This window comes from Hylobates moloch, unplaced genomic scaffold (assembly GCF_009828535.3).
Source record: "Hylobates moloch isolate HMO894 unplaced genomic scaffold, HMol_V3 SCAFFOLD_13, whole genome shotgun sequence".
Taxonomy (NCBI): Eukaryota; Metazoa; Chordata; class Mammalia; order Primates; family Hylobatidae; genus Hylobates; species Hylobates moloch.
The window spans coordinates 51,740,525-51,765,585 of NW_026652288.1; the positions used below are offsets into that span (position 1 = coordinate 51,740,525).

Consider the following 25,061-nt stretch of genomic DNA (forward strand, 5'->3'; position numbering starts at 1 on the left):
GCCTGGGCGACAGAGTGAGACTTCCTCTCAAAATAAATAAATCAATCAATAAATTGGTATAAATACTGAAAGTTGTATTAGAACTATGCATGAAAAGATTTGAAGTCATGTATACCCTTCTTGACCAACACTGTAATTTCTTGAAATTCACCCTGAGGAAATAACTGGATGTGTGATAAAGATACACACACAAAGACATTCATCGCAATGTTGTTTATGTTATAAACTGTTATTTTACACACACACGTGCATTTCAGTATCAGAGGACCCTAAATACTAGAAATCTGTATAAAGAAATGTAGTAGCTCAGATAGCAAACTGTGGGTAGCGTTATGTTGTTTGTAAAAGGGACAGCTGCTATTTAGCTCCAGCTGACTGTTGCCAGGATCTTCCAACCTTCTGAGAGAAGCTGGCAACCCAGATTTTAATGTTAAAAAAAAAAAAATCTGAATTTCTAAATATAAATTAACTAAATAAAACAACCTACACGTTTTAAGGGCTGATAATTTATGTATGGGGGACAAACAGGGATCTTTTTGTTTTTTTTTGAGATGGAGTCTCACTCTGTCGCCCAAGCTGGAGTGCAGTGGCACAATCGCAGGCTCACTGCAACCTCCACCTCCTGGGTCCAAGTGATTCTCCTGCCTCAGCCTCCCCAGTAGCTGAGGTTACAGGCGCCTGGCTAATTTTTTTTTTTTTTGTATTTTTAGTAGGGACAGGGTTTCACCGTGTTAGCCAGGATGGTCTCAATCTCCTGACCTCATGATCCGCCCGCCTCCGCCTCCCAAAGTGCTGGGATTACAGACATGAGCCACCATGCCCGGCCAGGGATCTTTTCCTTGTGGCTGCTGTCTTTTAAATAATGATTTCATTTTGGAAACCACATAATTTTTACTGACCAGACATAACATTTCCTGGTATTACAAACTTTATATATTAAAGAACATGCTATGTTAGTAAAATGATTATAGAAACGATCTAAAACAGGACACATATAAGAAAATCAGCCCTTTGTTTATTTTGAAATGTGGTTTTAATTTCTGGAGATGCGATTTACACTTAATTTTATTTGGATAATACTGAAATTATGATAAGCTTGTATTTCCTGAGAAAGCACAGATCCATACTGGAGAAAAGCAGCACATGCTGTTACTGACATTTCATAGGAATATTGAGTGTAATACCCCCCAACACCCCTCGGGATTCTCTTTTTGGCCTAATGCTTGGGACGGGAGTCTCTGGATCTTTAATTCAGGTTAACTAAGTTGACTTTGGGGCAGCTTTGGATAACAACAGCACACTCACTCGTTATCCATCCTGCTTGCTCTAAATTCAAGGTTTCAGGTGAGAAAAGCCATGCCCCTGGACTCAAAACAGGACCCTTGGTCTGATTGTCTGCTTTTTCTTTCAAGAGCCATTTCTTCCTGTTAACAATAGAATCTCTTGCATAAATGCCGAAGTTAATCACCTCACGTAGTTCTCCCCGAGGCTTTGTTGTGTCACAAAGCCATGTAAAAAGTCAGATATAAACTTGCTGATTTATCCTTCTTTCAGACCTATGACCCATTCTTCTTCCTTCTACATCTTAAAAGGTTAAGGACCCTCCTCTAAAAGGAATTATATCCCTTACTGCTTCCCCAATTATATTTAGTACAAAGCTCAAAAGGTACCTCACAAAATTAAAATGCTTGTGCTGGGAGCGCTGGCTCACACCTGTAATCCCAGCATTTTGGGAGGTCAAGGTGGGCGAATCATCTGAGGTAAGGAGTTAGAGGCCAGCTGGCCAACATGGTGAAACCCCATCTCTACTAAAAAACACAAAAATTAGCCAGGTGTGGTGGCGCGCATCTGTAATCTCAGCTACTCAGGAGGCTGAGGCATGAGGAACACCCTGAACCTGGCAGGCAGAGGTTGCAGTGAGCCAAGCAAGATTGCCACTGCACTCCAGTCTGGGCAACACAGCGAGACTATCTCAAAAAAACAAAACAAAACAAAGAGCTTGTAAATTTAAGTTGGTCTGTTTTTACTTAAACTATTTCAAACATACAGAAAAGCAAAGACGCCATTATAACAAACTTATGAACCTATTACTTAGGTTTAGTGAATGTCATATTTTGCCATGTTTATTTCAGTTTTTTGTTTAAAAGAAATACGTTACAAATGTAACAACAGAATTTTCCCTACCCCCACCACAAAGGTGGTTAAATTACCATGCACAGCTTTATATTTTTACAACTTATGCATTAATACTACATGGTATTGTTTTCAAATTTATATACAATTTTTTCCCCCTTAATGTAACAGGTTTTGAATTTTATCCCTGTTGTTATGCTATTAAGTATTTGATTACAAACAAACCACTACTTATTTATTTTTACTAGGTAGTAGCTTCTTTCCATTTTAAAAATAATTAGTGTTGTCTATTTTTGTGTATTTTAATAAAGTTGCATAATTTTCCCCATAAAGGTCTTTGTTAAAGTGATGTATGTAATTACTCTCTACTCCTACCCCATATTTCCTACTCCCCTATCTTTCCGCACCCCAAGTGTTTAATTATTCACACACTGTCTCTTCCCTCCACTATAATAATGTATGCCCAATAAAGACAGGATTTTCTTGTTTTCGTTCACTGCTCTATCTTGAGCATTTAAGTGAATCAATTTTTATTAGAAAAAAATTACACTGCTATATCTTTGTTCACTGCTATATCTTGAGTATTTTTAAAGTGAATCAATATATTTATTTTAAAAAGTTACATTTTAGGCCAGGTGCGGTGGCTCATGCCTGTAATCCCAGCACTTTGGGAGGCTGAAGCAGGAGGATCATCTGAGGTCAGGAGTTCGAGACCAGCCTGACCAACATGGAGAAACCCCATCTCTACTAAAAATACAAAATTAGCCGGGCGTGGTGGCACATGCCTGTAATCCCAGCTACTCGGGAGGCTGAGGCAGGAGAATCGCTTGAACCTAGGAGGCAGAGGTTGGGGTGACCTGAGATCATGCCATTGGACTCCAGCCTGGGCAACAAGAGCGAAACTCCAACTCAAAAAAAAAAAAAATAAATAAAAAAATTACATTTTAATTGTTTGCTACAAGCATATAATAATGCAACTGATCAGCCGGGCGCAGTGGCTCACGCCTGTAATCCCAGCACTTTGGGAGGCCAAGGCAGGCGGATCATCAGGTCAAGAGATGAGACCATCCTGGCCAATATGGTGAAACCCCGTCTCTACTAAAAATACAAAAATTAGCTGGGTGTGGTGGCACGCGCCTGTAGTCCCAGCTACTTGGGAAGCTGAGGCGGGAGAATCACTTGAACCCAGGAGATGGAGGTTGCAGTGAGCCGAGATCCTGCCATTGCACCCCAGCCTGGGCGACAGAGCGAGACTCCGTCTCAAAAAATCTATATATATATATAAAAGTAATGCAACTGATCTTTGTATGCTGCTCTTCACCCAGCAATCATACTGAACTCTTATTTCAAACAGCTCACTTTGTGGAATCTGTTGGGTTTTTTTTTTTTGGAGACAGGGTCTCGCTCTGTCACCCAGTCTAGACCTCCTGGGCTCAAGGAGTCCTCTTGCCTCAGCTTGCTGAATAGCTAGGACTGCAGGTGCACACCACCACATCAGCTTTTTGTTTTTTTGGTAGATAGGGTCTTGTTTTGTTGCCCAGGCTGCTCTCAAACTCCTGGCCTCAAGCAATCCACCTGCCTTGACCTCCCAAAGTGTTGGGATTATAGCCACCATGCCCAGCTTGGGTTTCTTTATAAACAATTGTCTCCAAAAAAAGAGAAATGTCTGTCCCTTTAAGTTTCCAAAAAAAATTATTAATTTACCAAATTCGTTTTCTGCATCTATCAATTCTTTCAGATATTATCCAAAATTTTTCTTAATCTGCTTTCCCCCTTCTATCTGTTAATATGATCTGATCATCTGTAACACATTTGTCCTATTACTAAATAGCCTCCCAAAGCACAGAAGAAGCTAACTTCATAAAAACAAACTTACTGTCTCCAAAGCTATCATCACCTCTTCTAGGTGGGTAGTCATCAAAGCTGTCTGTAGCAGGACGAGCCCTCCAGTCTGTATCTGTTTTGTCAGAATCCCGATTTCTATCACGGCCAAAAGAACGATCATCCCTGTCTACAGATACATTAAAACAAAAACCATAAGTTAGCTCATAAAAACTTTGCCCAATATTTCTCACACATAGAAACCCATTTTACCCTATTTTTCACTTCCATGTCACACTGTCATCCCAGTTACCTCAGGCCCCATAAGTACATGCTCCAATTCAACCCCAGGTGGCTCTTTTCCTCCCATTTTTTCCTATTGGTTTAATGCTTAGCTATCTCAAATTCTGTATGGCCAGGAGTCCCTGAAACATATACAAATTAGGTCCCCTTTGTGACCAATGTGCTGTTAGGCAGCTAATCTATTTATCATCTATTTAATGTTCATCTAGATCAATCAGTCTTCTCAATCTTGACATGCATTTTGGGCTGCATAATTCTTTGTTGATGGGGATTGTGCTATCCCCTATAGAATTAACCCCTGGATTCTACTTATGTCAGCAGCACTCCCTCCAATTGTGACAACCTACAATGTCTTCAAACATTGCCAGAAGTCCCCTGTGGGGCAAAACTGATTGAAAACTGTTACTGTAGATTCAGGCAGGTCCACCAATACCCCTATTCAAATTTTCTGGGAAAGGATGGCTTGGTGTCATCCTAGGACCATTACCAAACAGAAATCTCTACCAGTTTCCTTACCTTTATCCTGTGCTTGATCAGCAACGTCCACTCGAATTCTCCTGTTACCTAGAGACTGAGAGCATAGGACCATATTAACCAACCTTTTGCCCCATTATGCACAAATCCCTTGAGTGACCTTGAACGTCTGGGCATAGCAGAAGCACTAGGGGAAGGAAGATAAAGGAAAACACTGTAATCTAGCTAACACTCCAATTTGTGGGCTAAAGAGTCCTTTATAAAGACTTAAAAATTCAACAAATTTAAGCTGGCCTTGAATATTAGGTCAATTATCATACTATTTTTACAAAGCTTAATTTCACAGAATAGAATTAACTTTTTAACTATCCAAGGTAATTTATCAAGTGTAGTAAATTAAAAATAATTCTCACATAACTAGCTGAATAAAAGGCATATTTGGTGCCACAACAATTATTTATCAAAATTTATAGAAGCTAGGTGCAGTGGCATGTACCTACGGTCTCAGCTATTTGGGAGGCTGAGGCAGGAGGATCACTTGAGCCCAGGAGTTCAAGTCCAGCCTGGGCAATATAGCGAGACCCTGTCTCTTAAAAACAAAAACACCCAACACATTTATATAGCCCCTACTACTACTATGTACCAGCAAAATTGCATAAAGCATGCTTTGTCTACAATCTTAGGTTCTTTCACTCAATATTACCTTTGGATAAATCAGTTCTTCCAGAGATACCCTCTGACTTCCCTTTCCCACATCATTATTTATATACTTTGAACCCAATTAATTCTATTGCTGATTTTTCCTCATTTCATAGTAGAATCTACAGTTGAAGAAGGATAACAATGATTTTTAGTTAAAAGTATCCAAAACTATATTAAACACCACTATAATGAAATCTCTAGTAACAAAATAACTCTTAAATATGGACCACAACAATGTATTAAGTAACAGTTAATCTAGTAAACATCAAATAGTTAACAATTGCATGGTATTTTTTCTTATCCAGACTGAGTAAAGTTAGAGACCAGTAATGTTAATAAAAATCTAAAAATAATCCAATAAGAGTAACTCTGCAACAAGATTAGACCTTCATATGCATTTAACTAAGTACATTAATTTTTATCTCTATTTCACACTGACTACAGATTATCATGATGGTAATCAATTATGAGGCAGCAAAACTATTTCTAAGAGGTGTTGATTTCAATCATGTCATATGGCAAATCAGGACTACAGAAATATGGCACAAATGGCACTAGAAATTGCCTTATCAATAAACAATAAGGTGTTTTTGGAGTTAAAGGAGGAAAAAAGTCTTTTTTTCTTCTGAGATATAAGCCTCTCAAGTCCTAGGAGAGGAAAACCTTTGCTGGCAGTGTTGACAAGCAGAAGGACTGATATTTATTGTCACTCTCCTGTAAAATATTCCTTTGTAGGAAATGTTTCCAAATCCTCTTAAATGAACAAAAATACCATTACAACACTTCCCTGAAAATGAGATATGCCTTTCAATACTAAACAAACTTGATTTTTCTATTTGCCTTTATCAGGTCAGATTACTTTGAAAAAGCAACGCCATAAGAGTTGAGGCAACACTGTGGGTAAACCAGTGTGAGACTTAGAGACCTGGTGCGTGGTGGGTTTCTTCCACAACTTTCTACCTAAGTACCTCTCTAAATTATTGGGGCCTACTGAATTTGCTGAAGTGTGACTTGCTAGATGTTGAATGTTAAGTGATATACTGTTAAATAACACAGGCCTTTATTTATAGATATGGGAATCTTTGAAGTGAGCCACTCACTCAACCTAAAAAATACCAGTTTGATCAATAAACATGAGATTTGTGAACTTACACCCCTCATATCCCCACTCTTATTTTCTTTACCTCTTCATTGAGACTCAGGGCACTGAGCAGGGAATCCAGGTCCTCAAATTCAGCATAACCAAAACCTTTCAACCTCTCTGGATTGCTGGGTTCACGTGGTAAACGCACTGCACTGATCTGAAGGAATAAGAAACAACAACAAAGTTTCCTAACGTTCTTCATTTGTCATTTTTTGAGAGGACTACAAAAGCATTACTGTATGTGCATGAATTTTTCTGAATACACAAGAACATGGTTGTCTCAGGAGGAAAACTGATGCAGAGGGATAGTAGAAACTTTACTAAATGCCCTATTATACCTTCTGAATTTTGAACTATATGAATTTAACTCTTAAAAAAATAAAGATGAATTCAGGCCAGGCACAGTGGCTCATGCCTGTAGTCCCAGCACTTTGGGAGGCCAAAGCAGGTGGATCATCTGAGGTCGGGAGTTCGAGACCAGCCTGACCAACATAGTGAAACCCTCTCTCTACTAAATACAAAAAAATTAGCTGGGCATGTAATCCACTGTACTCCAGCCTGGATGACAGAATGAGACTCTGTCTCAAAAAAAAAAAGAAAAATTAAAAAAAAATATATATATTATATACATACACACACACACACACACACACATATATATATAAAATTTTGATTTTATTTTTTTTCTTTGAGATGGTGTTTCACTCTTGTTGCCCAGGCTGGAGTGCAACAGCGCAATCTCGGCTCACCACAACCTCCGTCTCCCAGGTTCAAGCAATTCTCCTACCTCGGCCTCCCAAGTAGCTGGGATTACAGACGTGTGCCACCACGCCCAGCTAATTTTTGTATTCTTAGTAGAGACAGGGTCTCACCACGTTAGCCAGGCTGGACTCGAACTCCTGACCTCAAATGATCCACCCGCCTCGGACTCCCAGAGTGCTGGGATTACAGGCGTGAGCCACCATTCCTGGCCTTAAAGTATATTTCTAGTTGTTTTTTTAACAGCAACTGCCCATTCCACAATTAGTCTTTTTTAGACATTATCCTCAATATCTAGTTAATTATTACAACTTTTACACTTACATTTAATCCTCGAAAGAATTCCTTAATTGACTCTTCTGTAACATCATAGGGTAGGTTTCCTAGAAAAGCAGTGTAGGGTGGCGATTTGGGAAGACGGCTCCGGTCGATATTGGGTTCCCGAGCAGCCCGTGGAGCAGTGGGAAGGATGGAACGGTCAATTGGAGGCGCCCTATACACATCGTCATCGTTACTGTGCCAAGTTGTTGAAACTAGGATAGAGAAATGAATGTAAGAAATTAGAAGAAACTTCTCTCACTACTGTCATAGAACAAGAGGACCCACGTTAACTGCCAACTATTAAACATGCTATACAAGAAAAACAGACAAAAAAGTGGGGGTTCAGTAATAAGGGCACTTTACGAAGAGAAGCTTCTGAGATTATGACACCTTAATCCTTATGTAGCAAAGAAATATTATTCCATAAATACAACTCTTTATGGAATATTACTGTGTGCCAGCTACTTTATATTCATTATATCCCATCTTATCTTTTTAACAGTCCTGTGAGGTTGTCCCCCATTCTACAGAAAAGCAAACTCAGATTTCAGACAGTAATTTGCCCAAGGTCACAGACGGTAAAGCTACGATTCAAACCTGGGTCCCTCTTATTCCAGGTGTATTTAACTACTACTACAACTCTCGTATTCCTAGTGGTGAGGTTGAAGTCGAGTATTTTTCTGCATGTTCTATCCTCCCTTAAAAACAACAGGCCCGGCTCGGTGGCTCACGCCTATAATCCCAACACTTCGGGAGGCCAATGTGGGTGGATCACCTGAGGTCAGGAGTTTGAGACCAACCTGACCATTATGGTGAAACCCTGTCTCTACTAAAAATACAAAAATTAGCAAGGCGTGGTGGCACGTGCCAGTAATCCCAGCTACTTGGGAGGCTGAGACAGGAGAATCGCTTGAACAAGGAGGTGGAGGTTGCAGTAGGCCAAGAGATTGCGCCACTGCACTACAACCTGGGCGACAGAGTGAGACTCCGTCTGAAAACAAACAAACAAAAAATACAACAACAACAACAAAAATCTTGGCCGGGCGCGGTGGCTCAAGCCTGTAATCCCAGTACTTTGGGAGGCCGAGGCGGGCGGATCACGAGGTCAGGAGATCGAGACCATCCTGGCTAACACGGTGAAACCCCGTCTCTACTAAAAATACAAAAAATTAGCCGGGCGTGTTGGCGGGCGCCTGTAGTCCCAGCTACTCGGGAGGCTGAGGCAGGAGAATGGCGTGAACCCGGGAGGCGGAGCTTGCAGTGAGCCGAGATCGCGCCACTGCACTCCAGCCTGGGGGACAGAGAAAGACTCCGTCTCAAAAAAAAAAAAAAAACAAAAAACAAAAATCTTTTCCTACAGCACTGTCCATGAATTTGTACTTCAGATACCAACACTTATGGGAAGTACGACCTATATAAAATTTCCTGTTTTGGCCGGGTGCGGTGTCTCATGCCTGTAATCCCAGCACTCTGGGAGGCTGAGGCAGGTGGATCATGAGGTCAGGAGTTCAAGACCAGCCTGGCCAAAATGGTAAAACCCTGACTCTACTAAAAATACAAAAATTAGCTGGGTGCAGTGGCAGGCACCTGTAATCCCAACTACTCAGGCGGCTGAGGCAGGAGAATCGCTTGAACCCAGGGAGCAGAGGTTGCAGTGAGCAGAGAGCGTGCCACCTACACTCCAGCCTGGGCAATAGAGTGAGACTCTGTCTCAAAAAAAATTTCCTGTTTTTAGGAATTATGAAAACAGGTCACAAGAAAAAATATTCTTTCAGCATGCAATAAAAGATTTTTAGGAAAAAAACAATGGTAATGAGATTTATGTCATACCTGGTAATTATAAAACATAGCTCCTTATTATTCCTGGAGACTCCCTGAAGGCACAGAACTTGTCCAAATGACACCAAATGACTCTTCGTTATTTTCCCACCATAATTACTGTTCTTACTCCTTTTCCTCAGACCATTTTCATATACCCAAGGACACTCTGATTTTATACTGATAACTCCTAGAACTAATTATTCCTTGGCTCTGAGTAAACATAACTTACAGATAACACTGAAACATCACTTTTTTTTTTTTTTTAACTTTTTTGAGATGGAGTCTCGCTCTGTCACCCACGCTGGAGTGCAGTGGCATGATCTCAGCTCACTGCACCCTCCGCCTCCCAGATTCAAGCAATTCTCCTGCCCCAGCCTCCCGAGTAGCTGAAGTTACAGGCACACGCCACCACGCCCAGCTAATTTTTGTATTTTTAGTAGAGACAGGTTTTCATCATGTTGGCCAGGCTGGTCTTGAACTTCTGATCTCACGTGATCTGCCCACCTTGGCCTCCTAAAGTGCTGGGATTACAGGTGTAAGCCATCGTTGAGTGGCCTGAAATATCACTTTATGAGGACCCCATATAATTTTAGATCTAAAAGGAATTTTTAGATGATCTAGTTCTTACTTTCAAAATGAAGAAAATGAGGCCCAAAAGAATAGTAACTTAAGAAGTCTGTTAATGCAAGAACAAGAACTAGCAAAGCTCTCTTAAATGACCACTTCAGTCTTCACTGCAAAGTCTGATAGCCCAAACCTCAGATTAAACCTTAGATACTATAAAATATGTAAGATTTCAGGTGCTAAAAAATGAGTAAGTTCTTTTCAGATTACAAACGATGTGAATTATTATGTAATAGGTTTTGTCTAGAAAATCATAAACATTCCAAACATGATGACAAAAGAAAAATTACCATCTCCTTCCAGGTCATCCGTTTCATCAGCCCAGCTGACTGGTTTGGAAACATAGGTGCTTCCTCCACCAGTACCCCCATCCTCAGCCAGGAAGTCTGTTAGGGAGATAGTCTTCCCCTTCTTATTCTTCTTTTTTGCTGTTTTAAAAGGCAAGAGAAAGATTATTCACCAATACTCAGGTATTTACAGAGTTGTACAATGCAATATTGTAAAACATTATTTAGAAAGAAATAACATGGACACTCCTCAAATGGTTAAATTATGGCATTTCCATGAAGGGGTACTATGCAGACATAAATAAGAAATTTAAAAGTTGCAGAATACCTATTAGTGTAAACACATATTTACGTATGGAAAAGGGTCTGAGTATTTGAGATACCCCCTGGAGAGTATGTTTGGGGTGTGGGGGCAACCTTTTATTTTCTACTATATTCACTTATCATTTGAGACCTTTAATTTTGTAACTGCTTCTATTCAGTTACTACTTTCACTGCTCCTTGGATAAAAAAGATCAATAAAAATTCGTATCTCATATAACACATTCCGTATGGCAGTTTTGAAGATTGTTTGATACTTATAAACAAACCATATAAGGAAGGAATCACAACTATCCTTTTTTTTTTTTTTGAGACAGAGTCTTGCTCTTGTTGCCCAGGCTGGAGTGCAATGGTGCCATCTTGGCTTACTGCAACCTCTGCCTCCTGGGTTCAAGCAATTCTCCTGCCTCAACCTCCCGAGTACTTGGGATTACAGGCACCCGCCACCACACTCAGCTAATTTTTTTGTGTTTTTAGTAGAGACGGGGTTTCACCATGTTGGCCAGGCTGGTCTCGAACTCCTAACCTCAGGTGATCCTCCTGCCTCGGCCTCCCAAAGTGCTGGGATTATGGTGTGAACTGCCATACCCGGCCCCATTTTTTTTTCTTTGAGACAGGGTCTTGCTCTGTTGTCCAGGCTGTAGTGCAGTGGTGTGGCCACGGCTATCTGCAGCCTCAACCCTCCCATGCTCATGTGATCCTCCCACCTCAGCCTCCTCAATAGCTGGGACCACAGAGGCACAGCACCATGCCCAGCAGATTTTTAAAAAGTTTTTTAATTCCCTGTGTTGCCCAGGCTGGTCTCAAGTATCCTGGAGGATCCTAGGCTCAAGTGATCCTCCTGCCTCAGCCTCCCAAAATGCTGGAATTACAGGTATGAGCCATGGTGCCTGGCCACAACTATCAATTTACAGAAAAGGAAACTAAGTCTCAGAGAGGTTAAGTGAAACACTAGATGTCTGTAAAGTTACAGAGACATTAGATGGCTGGGCTGAAGATAAAACCCAAGTTTTTTCAATACGAAGTCCAAGGCTCTTTCTATATACCAAGGTATCCTTGCCTCTCAGCAGCTTATTCTATGTCAGGTTATCAAAACCACGGTAAAACGTACTGCTATTTGAAAGTGTTCAAATGTTAACAGTCATATTCCCTAGATCTCTCTGTCCCCTAGAAAAAATGTCCTCCTCTACTATAACAACACTGTATATGAGGATGTAATGCTAAAAGGAAAACACAAGAAAACCCTAATAACCACCACATTTAAGTGTTTCCCACGGTTATGGAATATTTAGTAATCTCCAAATGGCTCAACTTAAGTGAACTGACACTGCTCTTTCTTCGTGGTCCTCAGAACTTCTGAGAAGTTACCACCAATCAAGAGCTGATTCAGAAGAGCAGAGGGACTCAGTAAAGTTCCAGAACTGGCCTGATAGCAGCCACTACATGATTAAGAAAAAAACAAGCAGCTTTGTTGTAAAAAAGATCGGCTTCATGGTTTTTATAATCATGAATTTCTCCTCCATGTTCCAATTGTCGCCTGATTTTTAATCCAAGAATATCAAACTTGATGTATCCCTTTGTTTAACTGAAGGTTGCTTTCTCACTTGGTATCTGCCTTTCTTTCAAAATTTAACTTTCAGGAAATAAAGGTAACCAGTTTGCTATGAATGTTAACACATAGCCTTTTGGACACAATTAGAACATGAAGTATTATGGTCTCAATGTGCAAACCAGATGAACCCGGCTAAAATAATCAAAGTTGACCACGAACATGGTATTTTCTGTATCTCTCAAGTGACTTAATATTAATCCAGCTCCAAAAGTATCGTTTATGATCAACCAGATCACATTTTGAATCCATCCTACGCTTTTTTTTTTTTTTGAGACGGAGTCTCGCTTTGTCATACAGGCCGGAGTGCAGTGGCGCGATCTCAGTTCACTGCAACCTCTGCCTCCCAGGTTCAAGCAATTTCTCCTGCCTCAGCCTCCCAAGTGGCTGGGACAACAAGCACATGCCCCCACGCCAGGCTTTTTTTTTTTTTTTTTTTTTTTTTTTTAGTTTTAGTAGACAGGGTTTTACAGTGTTAGCCAGGATGGTCTCGATCTCCTCACCTCGTGATCGGCCTCCCAAAGTGCTGGGATTATAGACGTGAGCCAACACACCCGGCCTGCTTTTTCTTTTTTTTTTTTTTTTTTGCAGTGGTGCAATCATGGCTCACCGCAGCTTTGACCTTTTGGGCTCAAGCAATCCTCCCACTGTAGCCTCTTGAGTAGCTGGGACTATAGGCATGCACCACCATGCCCAGCTAATTTTAAAATTTTTTGTAGAGGCAGGGGTCTTGCTACACAGCCCAGATTGGTCTTCAACTCCTGGCCTCAAGTGGTCCACCTGTCTCAGCCTTCCAAAGTACTGGGATTAGATGTGAGCCACTGCACTTGGCCTTATTCCACAGCTTTCAAAGAATACGGTTACGGAGATGTTGGGTCTCATAGCACTTTTATTGCTGCAGCTCATATGCAAAGGTTTTTTTTTTTTTCAGAGGGAGTCTCACTATGTTGTCCAGGCTGGAGTGCAGTGGCGCCATCTTGGCTCATGGCAACCTCTGCTTCCCATGTTCAAGTGATTCTCCTGCCTCAGCCTCCCGAGTAGCTGGGATTACAGGCATGTGCCACCAAGCCTGGTTAATTTTTGTATTTTTAGTAGAGATGGGGTTTCACCATGTTGGCCAGGCTGGTCTCGAACTCCTGACCTCAAATGATCCACCCACCTTGGCCTCCCAAAATGCTGCGATTACAGGCATGAGCCACTGTGCCCAGCCTCATATGCAAAGATCTATGGGAGATTTTAATAAGCTAACATGAATAAGACATGAGGTAAACCACTTATAGTGCATGGGCTTATTTTAGGCTTTTTCGTGTCATTTAATTCAAAAATATTGTCTGGGACTAATAGGATGCTAGCCAGAGATCCTTACCCTCACGGGGCTTAATCTAGTATCATCAGCTAATATCCAATTATTAACCTGTCCTTCCACTGGGAGGATAAAAATAGAACTGGTGGTCAGTACAATAAGGTAAAGTTCAACAAAAGAACATAACAATCTGAATAAGGTATCCCTTTCCTCTTTGTTCTATATACGTATCTTCTACCAAAACAGCAGAATGTGGAATTAATCGGCCCTTTAGTCCGATTTGGCTTAAATCAACTTTGTAGATCACAGTTTCTCAACTCTCACCCCTTGACTCCTTTGACAAACAAGTTTCTTCTTTAACGTTATTTGAAATTTCCAAACAAATTAAATATCATGACTAAAAAATATTAAAAGCACTTTTAGGCCAGGCGCGGTGGCTCACGCTTGTAATCCCAGCACTTTGGGAGGCCGAGGCGGGCGGATCACGAGGTCAGGAGATTGAGACCACAGTGAAACCCTGTCTCTACCAAAAATACAAAAAATTAGCTGGATGTGGTGGCGGGCACCTGTAGTCCCAGCTACTCGGAGAGGCTGAGGCAGGAGAATGGCGTGAACCTGGGAGGCCGAGCTTGCAGTGAGCCGAGACTGCGCCACTGCACTCCAGCCTGGGCGACAGAGCGAGACTCCGTCTCAAAAAAAAAAAATAAAAAAAAAAAATAAAAGCACTTTTAAATCTTAGAATGTCTTTTCAAATCACAAGTCTCCCCCTCCTCTGATTGCCACCCACTCCCAGGCCCTCTGGTTAAGAAATTACTGTTGGGCCTGGTGGCTCACGCCTGTAATCCCAGCACTTTGGGAGGCCGAGGCGGGCGGATCACGAGGTCAGGAGATCGAGACCATCCTGGATAACATGGTGAAACTCTGTCTCTACTAAAAATACAAAAAAAATTAGCCGGGCGTGGTGGCGGGCACCTGTGATCCTAGCTACTCGGGAGGCTGAGGCAGGAGAATGGCGTGACCCGGGGAGGTGGAGCTTGCAATGAGCTGAGATGGCGCCACTGCACTCCAGCCTGGGCTACAAAGTGAGACTCCGCACCACCCCCCACCCCCGCCAAAAAAGGAAAAAAAAAGAAATTACTGTTGGATGAGTCTTTTTTTTTTTTCTTTTTGAGACAGAGTTTTGCTCTTGTTGCCTAGGCTGGAGTGCAATGGTGGAATCTCGGCTCACCGAAACCTCAGCCTCCCAGGTTCAAGGGATTCTCCTGCCTCAGCCTCCCAAGTAGCTAGGATTACAGGCATGCACCACCACACCTGGCTAATTTTGTATTTTTAATAGAGATGGGGTTTCTCCATGTTGGTCAGGCTGGTCTCCAACTCCCAACCCCAGGTCATCTGCCCGCCTCTGTCTCCCAAAGTGCTGGGATTACAGGCGTGAGCCACTGCGCCCCACCTGTTAGATGAGTCTTAAAAAAAACAGGCTAAAATTCCTTACAAGATCTTTAACTTATTTAACTGTAGCAGCAGCACTGACTCAGTCACAATATAAGCAGCAGGTTTAAAGGAACTAGCCCTTGGAAAGCAAAATCAATAAACTTAAAGTAGGTGCCCGTGTTTGTTCCACTCCATTTCATTCCAATAACTGAGAAAAGATGTTATCTAAATCCTCCATGCCCTTTGCTCCCTCAATACCTAGGCCCATTACGTGTTCAGATTTCAACAGTGTTCCCTCTGCTTTATAAGTAAAGCACTGTTTAATGCTCCAGGTTTATCAATCCTTTGCAATTCAACAATGAACTGGTCCAATTCTTTAGTTTTCTCTAAATCTTATGTGAACTGGTTAAAAAGTTAACAAATCAATCACCTCACAAAACAAAACGTGTCCCAATTATTTATACACGGTCTACAGTGGGGAATACACACCTCCAGCTCTTTATATACCCATACAGGTTTAATAAAAGATCTTAAAAACGGAAATATTGCTAAGTCCAGAAGCCCTTAAACAAGAGACAACACATTCATGGTTTTCTTAATAAACAGGATTTGTTGTAATAGATACTAAAATAAATACAGCCTACTTCTTAACTCAGAGTTTCTCTATTTCAGCACTGCTGATATTTTAGCTTAGGTAACTTCTTGTCATGGGGGGATCTTTAGCAGTTATCTCTGACTCTGCTCATTAGATGCCAATAGCAACCCAAGACCCCCATTCCACTGTGACAACCAAAAGCGTCTCTGGACACTGCCAAATGCTCTGGGGTGGGATGGGGGTTTGGGATGAAAACACTGTCCCTTAGTTGAGAACCATGTTCTAAGTGATGTTTCACTTCAATAAATAAAAAGATAAATGAAAAGGAAATGTTAGTCCTATATAAAGGACTTTTCTTTGGGGGTGATAAAAAGGTTCTGAAATTAGATAATAATGATGGCTGAACATCTCTGAATATACTAAACCCCACCAAATCATATAGGGTCTTGCTCTGCCACCCAGGCTGGAGTACAGTAGTGAGATAATGGCTCACCGCAGCCTTGACCTCCACGGCTTAAGCAATCCTCCCACCGCAGCCTCCCAAGTAGCTGGGACCCACAGGTACATGCCACCACCCCTGGCTCATTTTTTAAATTTTTTTTGTAGAGACGTGGTCTCACCATGTTACTTAGGCTGGTCTTGAATTCCTGAGCTTAAGTGATCCTCCTGCCTTGGCATCCCAAAGTGCTGGGATTACAGGTGTGAGCCACTGCACACGGTCCAAACTGTATACTTTAAAAGGGTAAATTTTATGGTATACAAATTACATCGAATAAAGCTGTTATTAAAAGTGAGTTCTGCCACATTCTCCATAATTAAAAGCTACTTTAGGCCAGGTGTGGTGGCTCATGCCTGTAATCCCAGCACTCTGGGAGGCCAAGGTGGGAGGATCACCCGAGGTCAGGAACTCGAGACCAGCCTGGCCAACACGGTGAAACTCCGTCTCTACAAGCACCGCTTGAACCCAGGAGGTGGAGATTGCAGTGAGCCAAGACCACGCCACTGCACTCCAGCCTGAGCCATAGAGTGAAACTCTGTTTCAAAACAAAAACAAACAAAACAAAAAAAAGCTACTTTAAATAATGAATTAATGATTAACAAATGTTTCCCTAAACCAACAACATTGTATAAACACAATCTACCCAGAGTACCTAGAATTAGACTAATTACAATGGTGTTTACAGCCCAGCCATGAAAAGACATTTCATGCAATGTAATTTAATATTTCACCTTCACTTTTACTGCACTATATAGATGCTCCCTGACTTATGACGAGACTGTCAGGATAAACTCTCCTCAAGTAAAAAATGCATTTACTATCCAGATAAACCCATTGTAAAGTTAAAAAGATCCCAATGCAAGCCACCCTTTGATTTAGTTGGGGATTGGGTAAGTTTAGCATAGTAGAGATAACGACTGATTCAAAACTCATAAGCTCCACCATCTTGACCCCCGTACGGGTTCAGTTACACGACCTCTCTGTGCCCAATTATTTCATTTTGACACAAGAAGATGCCATACTACCTTTTCCTTATCCCTCCAGGAATACTCAATTTGATCATATACATAATCAAACAAAAGTGCCCAATGCATGCCATGCTAACCATTACACAAAATGGGAGACAGGAGGTACACAAATTCAAGTTAAACTTCTTGATTTGGTACCTTCCCACCATCGGGACCATAGCAGTATCTATTACAAATTTAAGAAACTGGCTCATAAATGTACATAAGGCAAACCTAATTACAAATAATTACTTAAAATACCATACTCAAGTTCAGTTATTTCCTCTACCATCACGAAAAGAGAATTCCAGAATGTTTTGAGATGAAATATATCTCTTTTTTCAATGACATTACTTAGAAACACTGCTTTATCTTAATTGACACTATTCTGTATTTGTATTTAAACTTTCAAAAAGAGTTTTAGTTTTGGCCTTCTGGGTATCTTACTCACAGAATAACACATACATGATAGAGGATGGAATTTGAAACTAGGGAATCTGTAAGCAATATATAATGGCAACCCTTAAAACCATTTCACTGTGACAGTCAGCAGTGTATGAAAACAACCACTGCAGAGCATCTTCTCCCTATAAAGATAATCAAATGAGATGTCACACAGGACGGCATTTTGAAGCATTATGGAAATGAAAGGCCTGTGCATGAGCTTACATATGTTATTTCCAATTTTAAAGTTTTTTTTTTTTTTTTTTTTTTTGAGACGGAGTCTTGCTCTGTCACCCAGGCTGGAGGGCAATGGTGCAATCTCAATTCACTGCAACCTCTGCCTCCTGGGTTACAGGCAGGAGCCACCGCGCCCAGCCCAACACCTGGCTAATTTTTGTATTTTTAGTGGAGACTCGGTTTCACCATGTTGGCCAGGCTGGTCTTGAACTCCTGTTCTGAGGTGTTTCACCCACCTCAGCTTCCCCAAGTGCTGGGATTACAGCCATGAGCCACTGCACCCTGCCCAATTTGAAAGCATTTTAAATGTTAACCTGTATCAAACACATTTGATTCCCTCTAGGTAAGGGGACAGCAGATAAATAATGACCACTTTCCAGATAAAGAAACTGAGATTCAAGCGGTAACTGGCTTATTACTGGCAAGTCTACTAAAGTAGTCACAATGAAAATTTAAGAAAAATGAAAAACTTCGTATTTTTAAGTTTTTTTTTTTTTTTGAAATGGAGTCTTGCTCTTTTGCCCAGGCTGGAGTGCAATGGCGCAACCTCGGTTCACTGTAACCTCCCCCTCCCAGATTGAAGCGATTCTCCTGCCTCAGCCTCCAGAGTAGCTGGGATTACAGGCACGCGCCACCACGCCCAGCTAATTTTTGTATTTTTAGTAGAGACAGAGTTTCACCATGTTGGTCAGATTGGTCTCCAACTCCTGACCTAGTGATCCGCCCGCCTCGGCCTCCCAAAGTGCTGGGATTACAGGCGTGAGCCACCGCGCCCGGCCTTTAAGAATTCTTTTTAAGAAGCAAAGCAAGGAATTAAGTGTACTGGCTCAATGTATCAAGTTTCTAGGAATTCAAACTATCCTCATTCTATAGTTAGTTCTGAGACCTACCTTAGTTCTTGAAGGTCAATAATGGATCACACTGGAAACTGGTATTGCTGCAAAGAATTTTTTGGTCTCATTTAACAGTAAGAGACGTACGAAGTTGTTTTACGTATTTTCACACAGAATACCTAACATCCATTTCCCACATCAGGGAATACTGGTTACTTCACAAAGCCAATGTGACCGGAAAGAGGAGTGGGGAAACAATCCGATAAACCCCAGATTCCTCAAGAACAGACTGAAAGATGTGACTTGTGCTCAGATACCAGTACCAGCTAAAAAGATTTACTGAAGTGAATTAAAGGAGATGAGGGTTTTCAAGGGGGTAGAGTAAATACGGAAGAAAAAGAGAATGGGACGTCAGAGTAAAACCCTTTTATTAGTCTAGATTTCCCTCAACTCGGTAAAACGAAGGACATGAATTGTTGTCATATCTTCCGCCTCTAAAAATTACACAAAAGTTAAAGAGAACACAGATTTTCTTCACTAAATTACGATACTAAACTGTTAAGGTGGCAAATCCAGACCAAGTAAGTACTTTAAGCAATGGTTAGTTTAAAATATATTTAGGACTTTTACTAGCCCACTGGAGAAAAAAATATGAACATTTTTGTAAACTTCAGATGTTTTCGGCCAGCGTCCTAAACTGATGATGACTACCTTGATACTTTTAAGTTGCTAAGGAGTCTCAAAGATTATGACCTTGCTCTGTCAGCTGAGAGCAGTATGGCCTTAATATTCCTCAGCTGGGAAATACCGCTAGCTCTCTGCAGTACCTCAGGATGGAAGGAGACAACATGCACAAAAGTGCTTGGTCAACTGTCAAGCGTTACACCAATGAAAGATGTTCAAACGCACCTCAATTTTCCAAAGCCAAGCATAACCCTTAGCTTCTTTGTAATAGAGATGATGAATTACTAGGTAAGAAATGAGCACCCAGAGATAGAAGTTCAAATAATGTTTTGAAGAATGCAAGGTCATGCCAGAGAAAACAAACTATATTCCCCCAACTAAAATCAATGCTAAATGTAAGCAGACTTGCAAGGCACTGATATTTCCCTCCAAGGTTGTCTAAAGAAGTAAGCAACTCCAGCCACTAGTAAGCACTATTTTAAAAGTACCTGCTGGTAGTTGCACAGTTACCTTAAAAAAAAAAAAAAAAAAAGCTGAAATCTACCATTGGAGCTATCCAAATTCAACCAACATGGAAGCGCCAAAAGAGAAACTTGATCCTGGCATATAGCTGCGCTGAGTAAAAAATGCCTCCAATTGAGTATGAGAAAAAAGCCTAGAAAGAAATCTAGGTGCACACCCGTGCTTCTCCAACACGTGGGTGCGCCACACTGGGTTCCCCACCCCCATCTAACTCCAACAGCACCAACCTCCAAGCCTAACACACACACCCTTGGAAGAATACAGGCACAGGGCCACACTCTAGAAAGGGAAGAGACAACCTAAAAGGACATAAGAAGAGCGCAACACAGGCGCCTTGAAAGCTTCCCATCTGGGTTCTAGCGCACACAGTGAAGGCGCGCCCGTCTCTACTACCCGCGTGTCTCCTACCGCGCACGCGCACCGCTGCCTTCCCCCGCCCCTCCACCGACACGCGCTCGCGTTCCAACTGCTCCCCCCCGCCCCCCCACACTTATTCCCCTGCCCCCGACTCTGGTCCGCTACAGCCTCGCGCCTTGGAGACGTAGTCTAATGTGCACTCGTCCGCGCAGCAACCGCCTCCTTCCTTCCTCCACGCCTTCACGCAGGCACGGTGCTTCACGTCTACGAAAAGGCCTCGCACCACCCGCACACCTTTCTGCGCCTCCTTCTCCAATTCAAGCCAGAGTCCACCATTACTGCCTATTCCAATCTCGCGCAAAAAGGGTGAAAATTGTGAGGGGGAGGGGAAGGACACCTTCCCCTCCCCCCCAAACATCCCGAGGCAGTAACCTAACATGGCCACGCCGCCAGCCTGCCGCAGCCCTCAATTCAGAAAGGAACCGGTGCCAGCAATTCCCCGACTTCAGGAAATCAGTGGATCACGCTCGGAGGGGGGTTTCAGAGACCAGTCCTTGGCCGCGCTCGGCTGCTCGCTCACCTGAGGCCGCCATGTTGGGAGAGGGAAAGAGAACGCAAAGGACCCGGATGAGGCAATCACGTGATTATAGCGGGCGCGTCGAGCTAGGAGACGCGAAGCTGGGAGGGGGCGGGGAGGTGAGGACGGAGACAGGAGGCGGGGCGGAGCTGCTCTAGGTTCGTAAAGCTGCGCGGCGAGGTGGCACGGCGTCCGACGGGAAGACATACGCGACATGTGGCCAAAGGGGTGGGGCCTGGGTCGTCGCGAAACCCCTCACGCTTTACGTAGGGCTACACGCGGGCGCGGGGCCGGAGCTGAGTCCTGGCCGGCCTCCTGACGCACAGACTTCCTGCCGGAAGAGTGGCGGGAAGGGCGGGGCTTCGCTTCTGGTTCCGCTTACTCTGCGCGGAGCCGGTGATGGATGTGGCAAAGTGGATATTCTGAAAGGGAAGATTCTGAGTTTAATGTACTTTTTTTTTGAGGCGGAGTTTCGCTCTTGTTGCCCAGGCTGGAGTGCAATGGCGCGGGCGACCTCGGCTCACTGCAACCCCCGCCTCTCGAGTTCAGGCGATTCTCTTGCCTCAGCCTCCGGAGTAGCTGGGATTGCAGGCGCCCACCACCATTCGCTGCTAGTTTTTTGTATTTTTAGTAGAAACGGGATATTTCACCATATTGGCCATGCTGGTCTTGAACTCCTGGCCTCAGGCTATCCACCCGCCTCGGCCTCCCAAAGTGCTGGGATTATAGGCGTGAGCCACTGCGCCCGGCCTAGTTTTTAAAAGCCACATCAGAAATTACTGATTTTATTTTTTTTTATTTTTATTTTTTGAGACGGGGTCTCGCCCTGTCGCCCATGCTGGAGTGCAGTGGCGCGATCTCGGCTCACTGCAGCCTCAACCTCCGGGGCTCAAGCAGTATCTTCCACCTCAGCCTCCCGAGTAGCTGGGACCACAGGCGAGCGCCTCCAGGACCAGCTAATTAAAAAAACGTCTTTGTGTGGAGACGAAGTGGCGGGCTTGGGGGGCGGTGTGTCTCCCTATGTCGCCGGGGCTGGTCTCGAACTCCTGGGCTCAAGCATTCCTCCCTCCGAGGCCTCCCACAGTGCCGGGATTACAGGCATGAGCCACTGTTTGTTTTCAAATTACTTTTTGTAAAGGCAAAACAAATCGAACGTCTTGTGTAAGAATGGTTTTAATGAGGCATGTGTAGACGGAATAAGAGGGTAACAAATGCTGAACACTTAATTGCCATGGGCTTTTACCTCATTTAATGGTCCAATTTACTGACTAGGTTTAGTCCAACTTAGGCCTTTAGGATTTCTGAGACTAGGGCTATTCATGCTTCCCCTAGCTGATGTTCCATTTCATTCATTCAGTGAAAATTTGTGTTGCCCACCGTGTGCCAGGCAGAGACACTTGTGGGTACAACATGGAATAGAACTGTCCCAAAAGAGGTTATATTCTAGTGGGGGAAGGACAGATAATAAGCAACTAATAAATAAAATATTACAACAAGTATTCTGTGAGTAATTAAAACAAGGTGGTGTAATAAAAAGTTATTAGGTGCAACTTTAGATTGCCTGTCAGAGGAGATCTCTGAGGAAGTGACATTCAGACGGAGGTCTAAATTACAAGCTGCCAGCCCTGGGAATGTCTTCTGAGGCGGTTTAGGAGAAGACAGGATGCGCAGTTGGGATTGCTGCAATATGGTGAGGGCAGGGGAGGGAAGAGTGGTACAGGATGGATCTTGAGAGATAGGGGCTGGATCATGTGAGGCTGTGTAACCAGGTTTAGGAGGTGTTTGGATTTTATCTCGAGGGGATTGGGAAAGTGTGGAATGATTTAAAGCAGAGAAATGTCATGAGTTGAAATAAAATTTTAAAAAGGGTTACTTAGTATCCTGATGTGAGTGGTGGTTACAATGGGTATATCTAGAATTCGTATGCTTAAGATTTGTGAATACTTAAGATTTGTGTACTTTATGTAAGTCATGCGTTAATTAGAAAAAAAGAGATTACTCAGGCTACTGAATGGAGAGTGCAATTTTCAGAGGTGTTTGAACCAGAGCAACTCCTTGAATAGGGCTGGGTGAAATAAGTCTGAGACCTACTGGGCTGCATTCCCAGAAGGTTAGGCATTCTTAATCACAGGATGAGATAGGAGGTCAACACAAGTTATAGGTCACAAAGACCTTGCTGATAAAACAGCGTGCAGTAAAGAAGCCAGCCAAATCCCATCAAAACCAAGATGGCGACTAAATTGACCTCTCCTCACTGCTCATTATATGCCAAATATAATGCGTTAGCATGGTGAAAGATACTCCCACCAGGCCATGACAGTTTACAGATGCCATGGCAATGTGAGGAAGGGGGAGGAACCCTCAGTTCGGGAATTGCCCTCCTCTTTCTGGAGAAAACATGAATAATCCACCCCTTGTTTCGCATATAATCAAGAAATAACTATAAGTATGCTTAGTCAAGCAGCCCATGCTGCTGCTCTCTGCCTATGTAGTAGCCATTCTTTTATTCCTTTTTCTTTTTCTTTTTTTTTTTTTTTGAGACAGGGTCTCACTTTGTTACCCAGGCTGGAGTGTAGTGGTGAGATCATGGCTCATTGCAACCTCCACATCCTGGGCTAAAGCAGTCCTCCTACCTTAGCCTCCCGAGAAGCCCAGACCAATGGCATGTGCCATCATGCCCAGCTAATGTTTGTATTTTTTTGTAGAGATGGGTTTTCCCGGGCCGGGCGCGGTGGCTCACGCTTGTAATCCCAGCACTTTGGGAGGCCGAGGCGGGCGGATCACGAGGTCAGGAGATCGAGACCACGGTGAAACCCCGTCTCTACTAAAAATACAAAAAAATTAGCCGGGCATAGTGGCGGGCGCCTATAGTCCCAGCTACTCGGAGAGGCTGAGGCAGGAGAATGGCGTGAACCCGGGAAGCGGAGCTTGCAGTGAGCCGAGATTGCGCTACTGCACTCCAGCCTGGGCGACAGAGCGAGACTCCATCTCAAAAAAAAAAAAAAAAAAAAAAAAGAGATGGGTTTTCCCCATGTTGCCCAGGCTGGTCTTGAACTCCTGAGCTCAAGTGATCTGCCTGCCCCAGCCACCCAAAGTGCTGGGATCATAGGTGTGAGCCACCACGCCTGGCCAATTCTTTTATTCCTTTGCTTTCCGAATAAACTTACTTTCACTTTATGGACTTGCCCAGAATTCTTTCTTGCATGAGGTCCAAGAACCCTCTCTTAGGGCCTGGATCTGGACCCCTTTCTGGTAATACAATAATGGAAGAGAAGGTCCAGTTAAAGGGTTGTTGCTCCGCTAGGTGTGGTGGCTCACACCTGCACTTTGGGAGGCCGAGGCTAGCAGATCACCTGAGATCAGGAGTTCAAGACCAGCGAGGCCAACATGGCGAAACCCTGTCTGTACTAAAAGTACAATTTTTTTTTTTTTTTGAGATGGAGTCTTGCTCTCTCACCAGGCTGGAGTGCAGTGGTGCTATCTCGGCTCACTGCAACCTCCACCTCCTGGGTTCAAGCGATTCTCCTGCCTCAGCCTCCTGAGTAGCTGGAACTACAGACTCGCGCCACCATGCCTGACTAATTTTTTGTATTTTAGTAGAGACAGGGTTTCACCATGTTGGCTAGGATGGTCTCGATCTCCTGACCTCGTGATCCGCCCGCCTCAGCCTCCCTAAATGCTCATGCCTATAATCCCACCTACTCAGGGAGGCTGAGGCAGGAGAATCACTGGAGCCTAGCAGGCAGAGGTTGCAGTGAGCCGAGGTTGTGCCACTGCACTCCAGCCTGGGTGACAGAGCGAGACTCTGTCTCAAAAAAAAAAAAAAAAATGTTGTTGCTAGCTAGGAGCTGTGGCTCCTGCCTGTAACCCTAACTACTAGAGAGGCTGAGGTGGAAGGATTGCTTCGGGCTAGGAGTTTGAGGCTGCAGTGAGCTATAATCACAGCATTACACTCCAGCCTGAGCAATAGAGCGAGACAGACCCTATCCCTAGAGAAAAAAATGGTTGTTGCTGCCCAGGCCACATAACTTTTCATGGGCTGAAGGCACTTTTGCCTAAATAACTATAATAGTTATCGAAGATAACTCCTAAGATTTTGGCATGAGCTGCTGGGCGATGCCTTTTACTTAGATGGTAAAGCCTGGGTGGAACAGGTTTGGAGAGGGCGTGTGGGCCCTGTTTTGGCCCTGCTATGTTTGTGATATATACTAGTCGAGTGCTTCTCAGATTTTAATGTTTACCAATCACCTGGA

At 43.2% G+C, this 25,061-nt stretch overlaps 1 protein-coding gene across 2 annotated transcripts in view; it reads right to left on the minus strand.

Moving 5' to 3' along the window:
• The window catches only part of EIF4B (eukaryotic translation initiation factor 4B), a 31,189-nt gene extending 10,110 nt beyond the window's left edge, over positions 1–21,079 (minus strand). The window contains exons 1-6 of one of the 2 annotated variants that reach the window (XM_032173644.2): positions 20,812–21,079; positions 10,393–10,530; positions 7,661–7,869; positions 6,618–6,734; positions 4,774–4,828; positions 4,010–4,144 (exon numbers count right to left, since the gene is read on the minus strand). In XM_032173644.2, the coding sequence (XP_032029535.1) occupies positions 4,010–4,144; positions 4,774–4,828; positions 6,618–6,734; positions 7,661–7,869; positions 10,393–10,530; positions 20,812–20,824 (667 nt within the window). In that variant the 5' untranslated portion in view covers positions 20,825–21,079. The remainder of the gene's footprint in view (positions 1–4,009; positions 4,145–4,773; positions 4,829–6,617; positions 6,735–7,660; positions 7,870–10,392; positions 10,531–20,811) is intronic. The other variant, XM_032173646.2, reaches the window with a different exon arrangement.
• Positions 21,080–25,061: the final 3,982 nt, after the last annotated feature.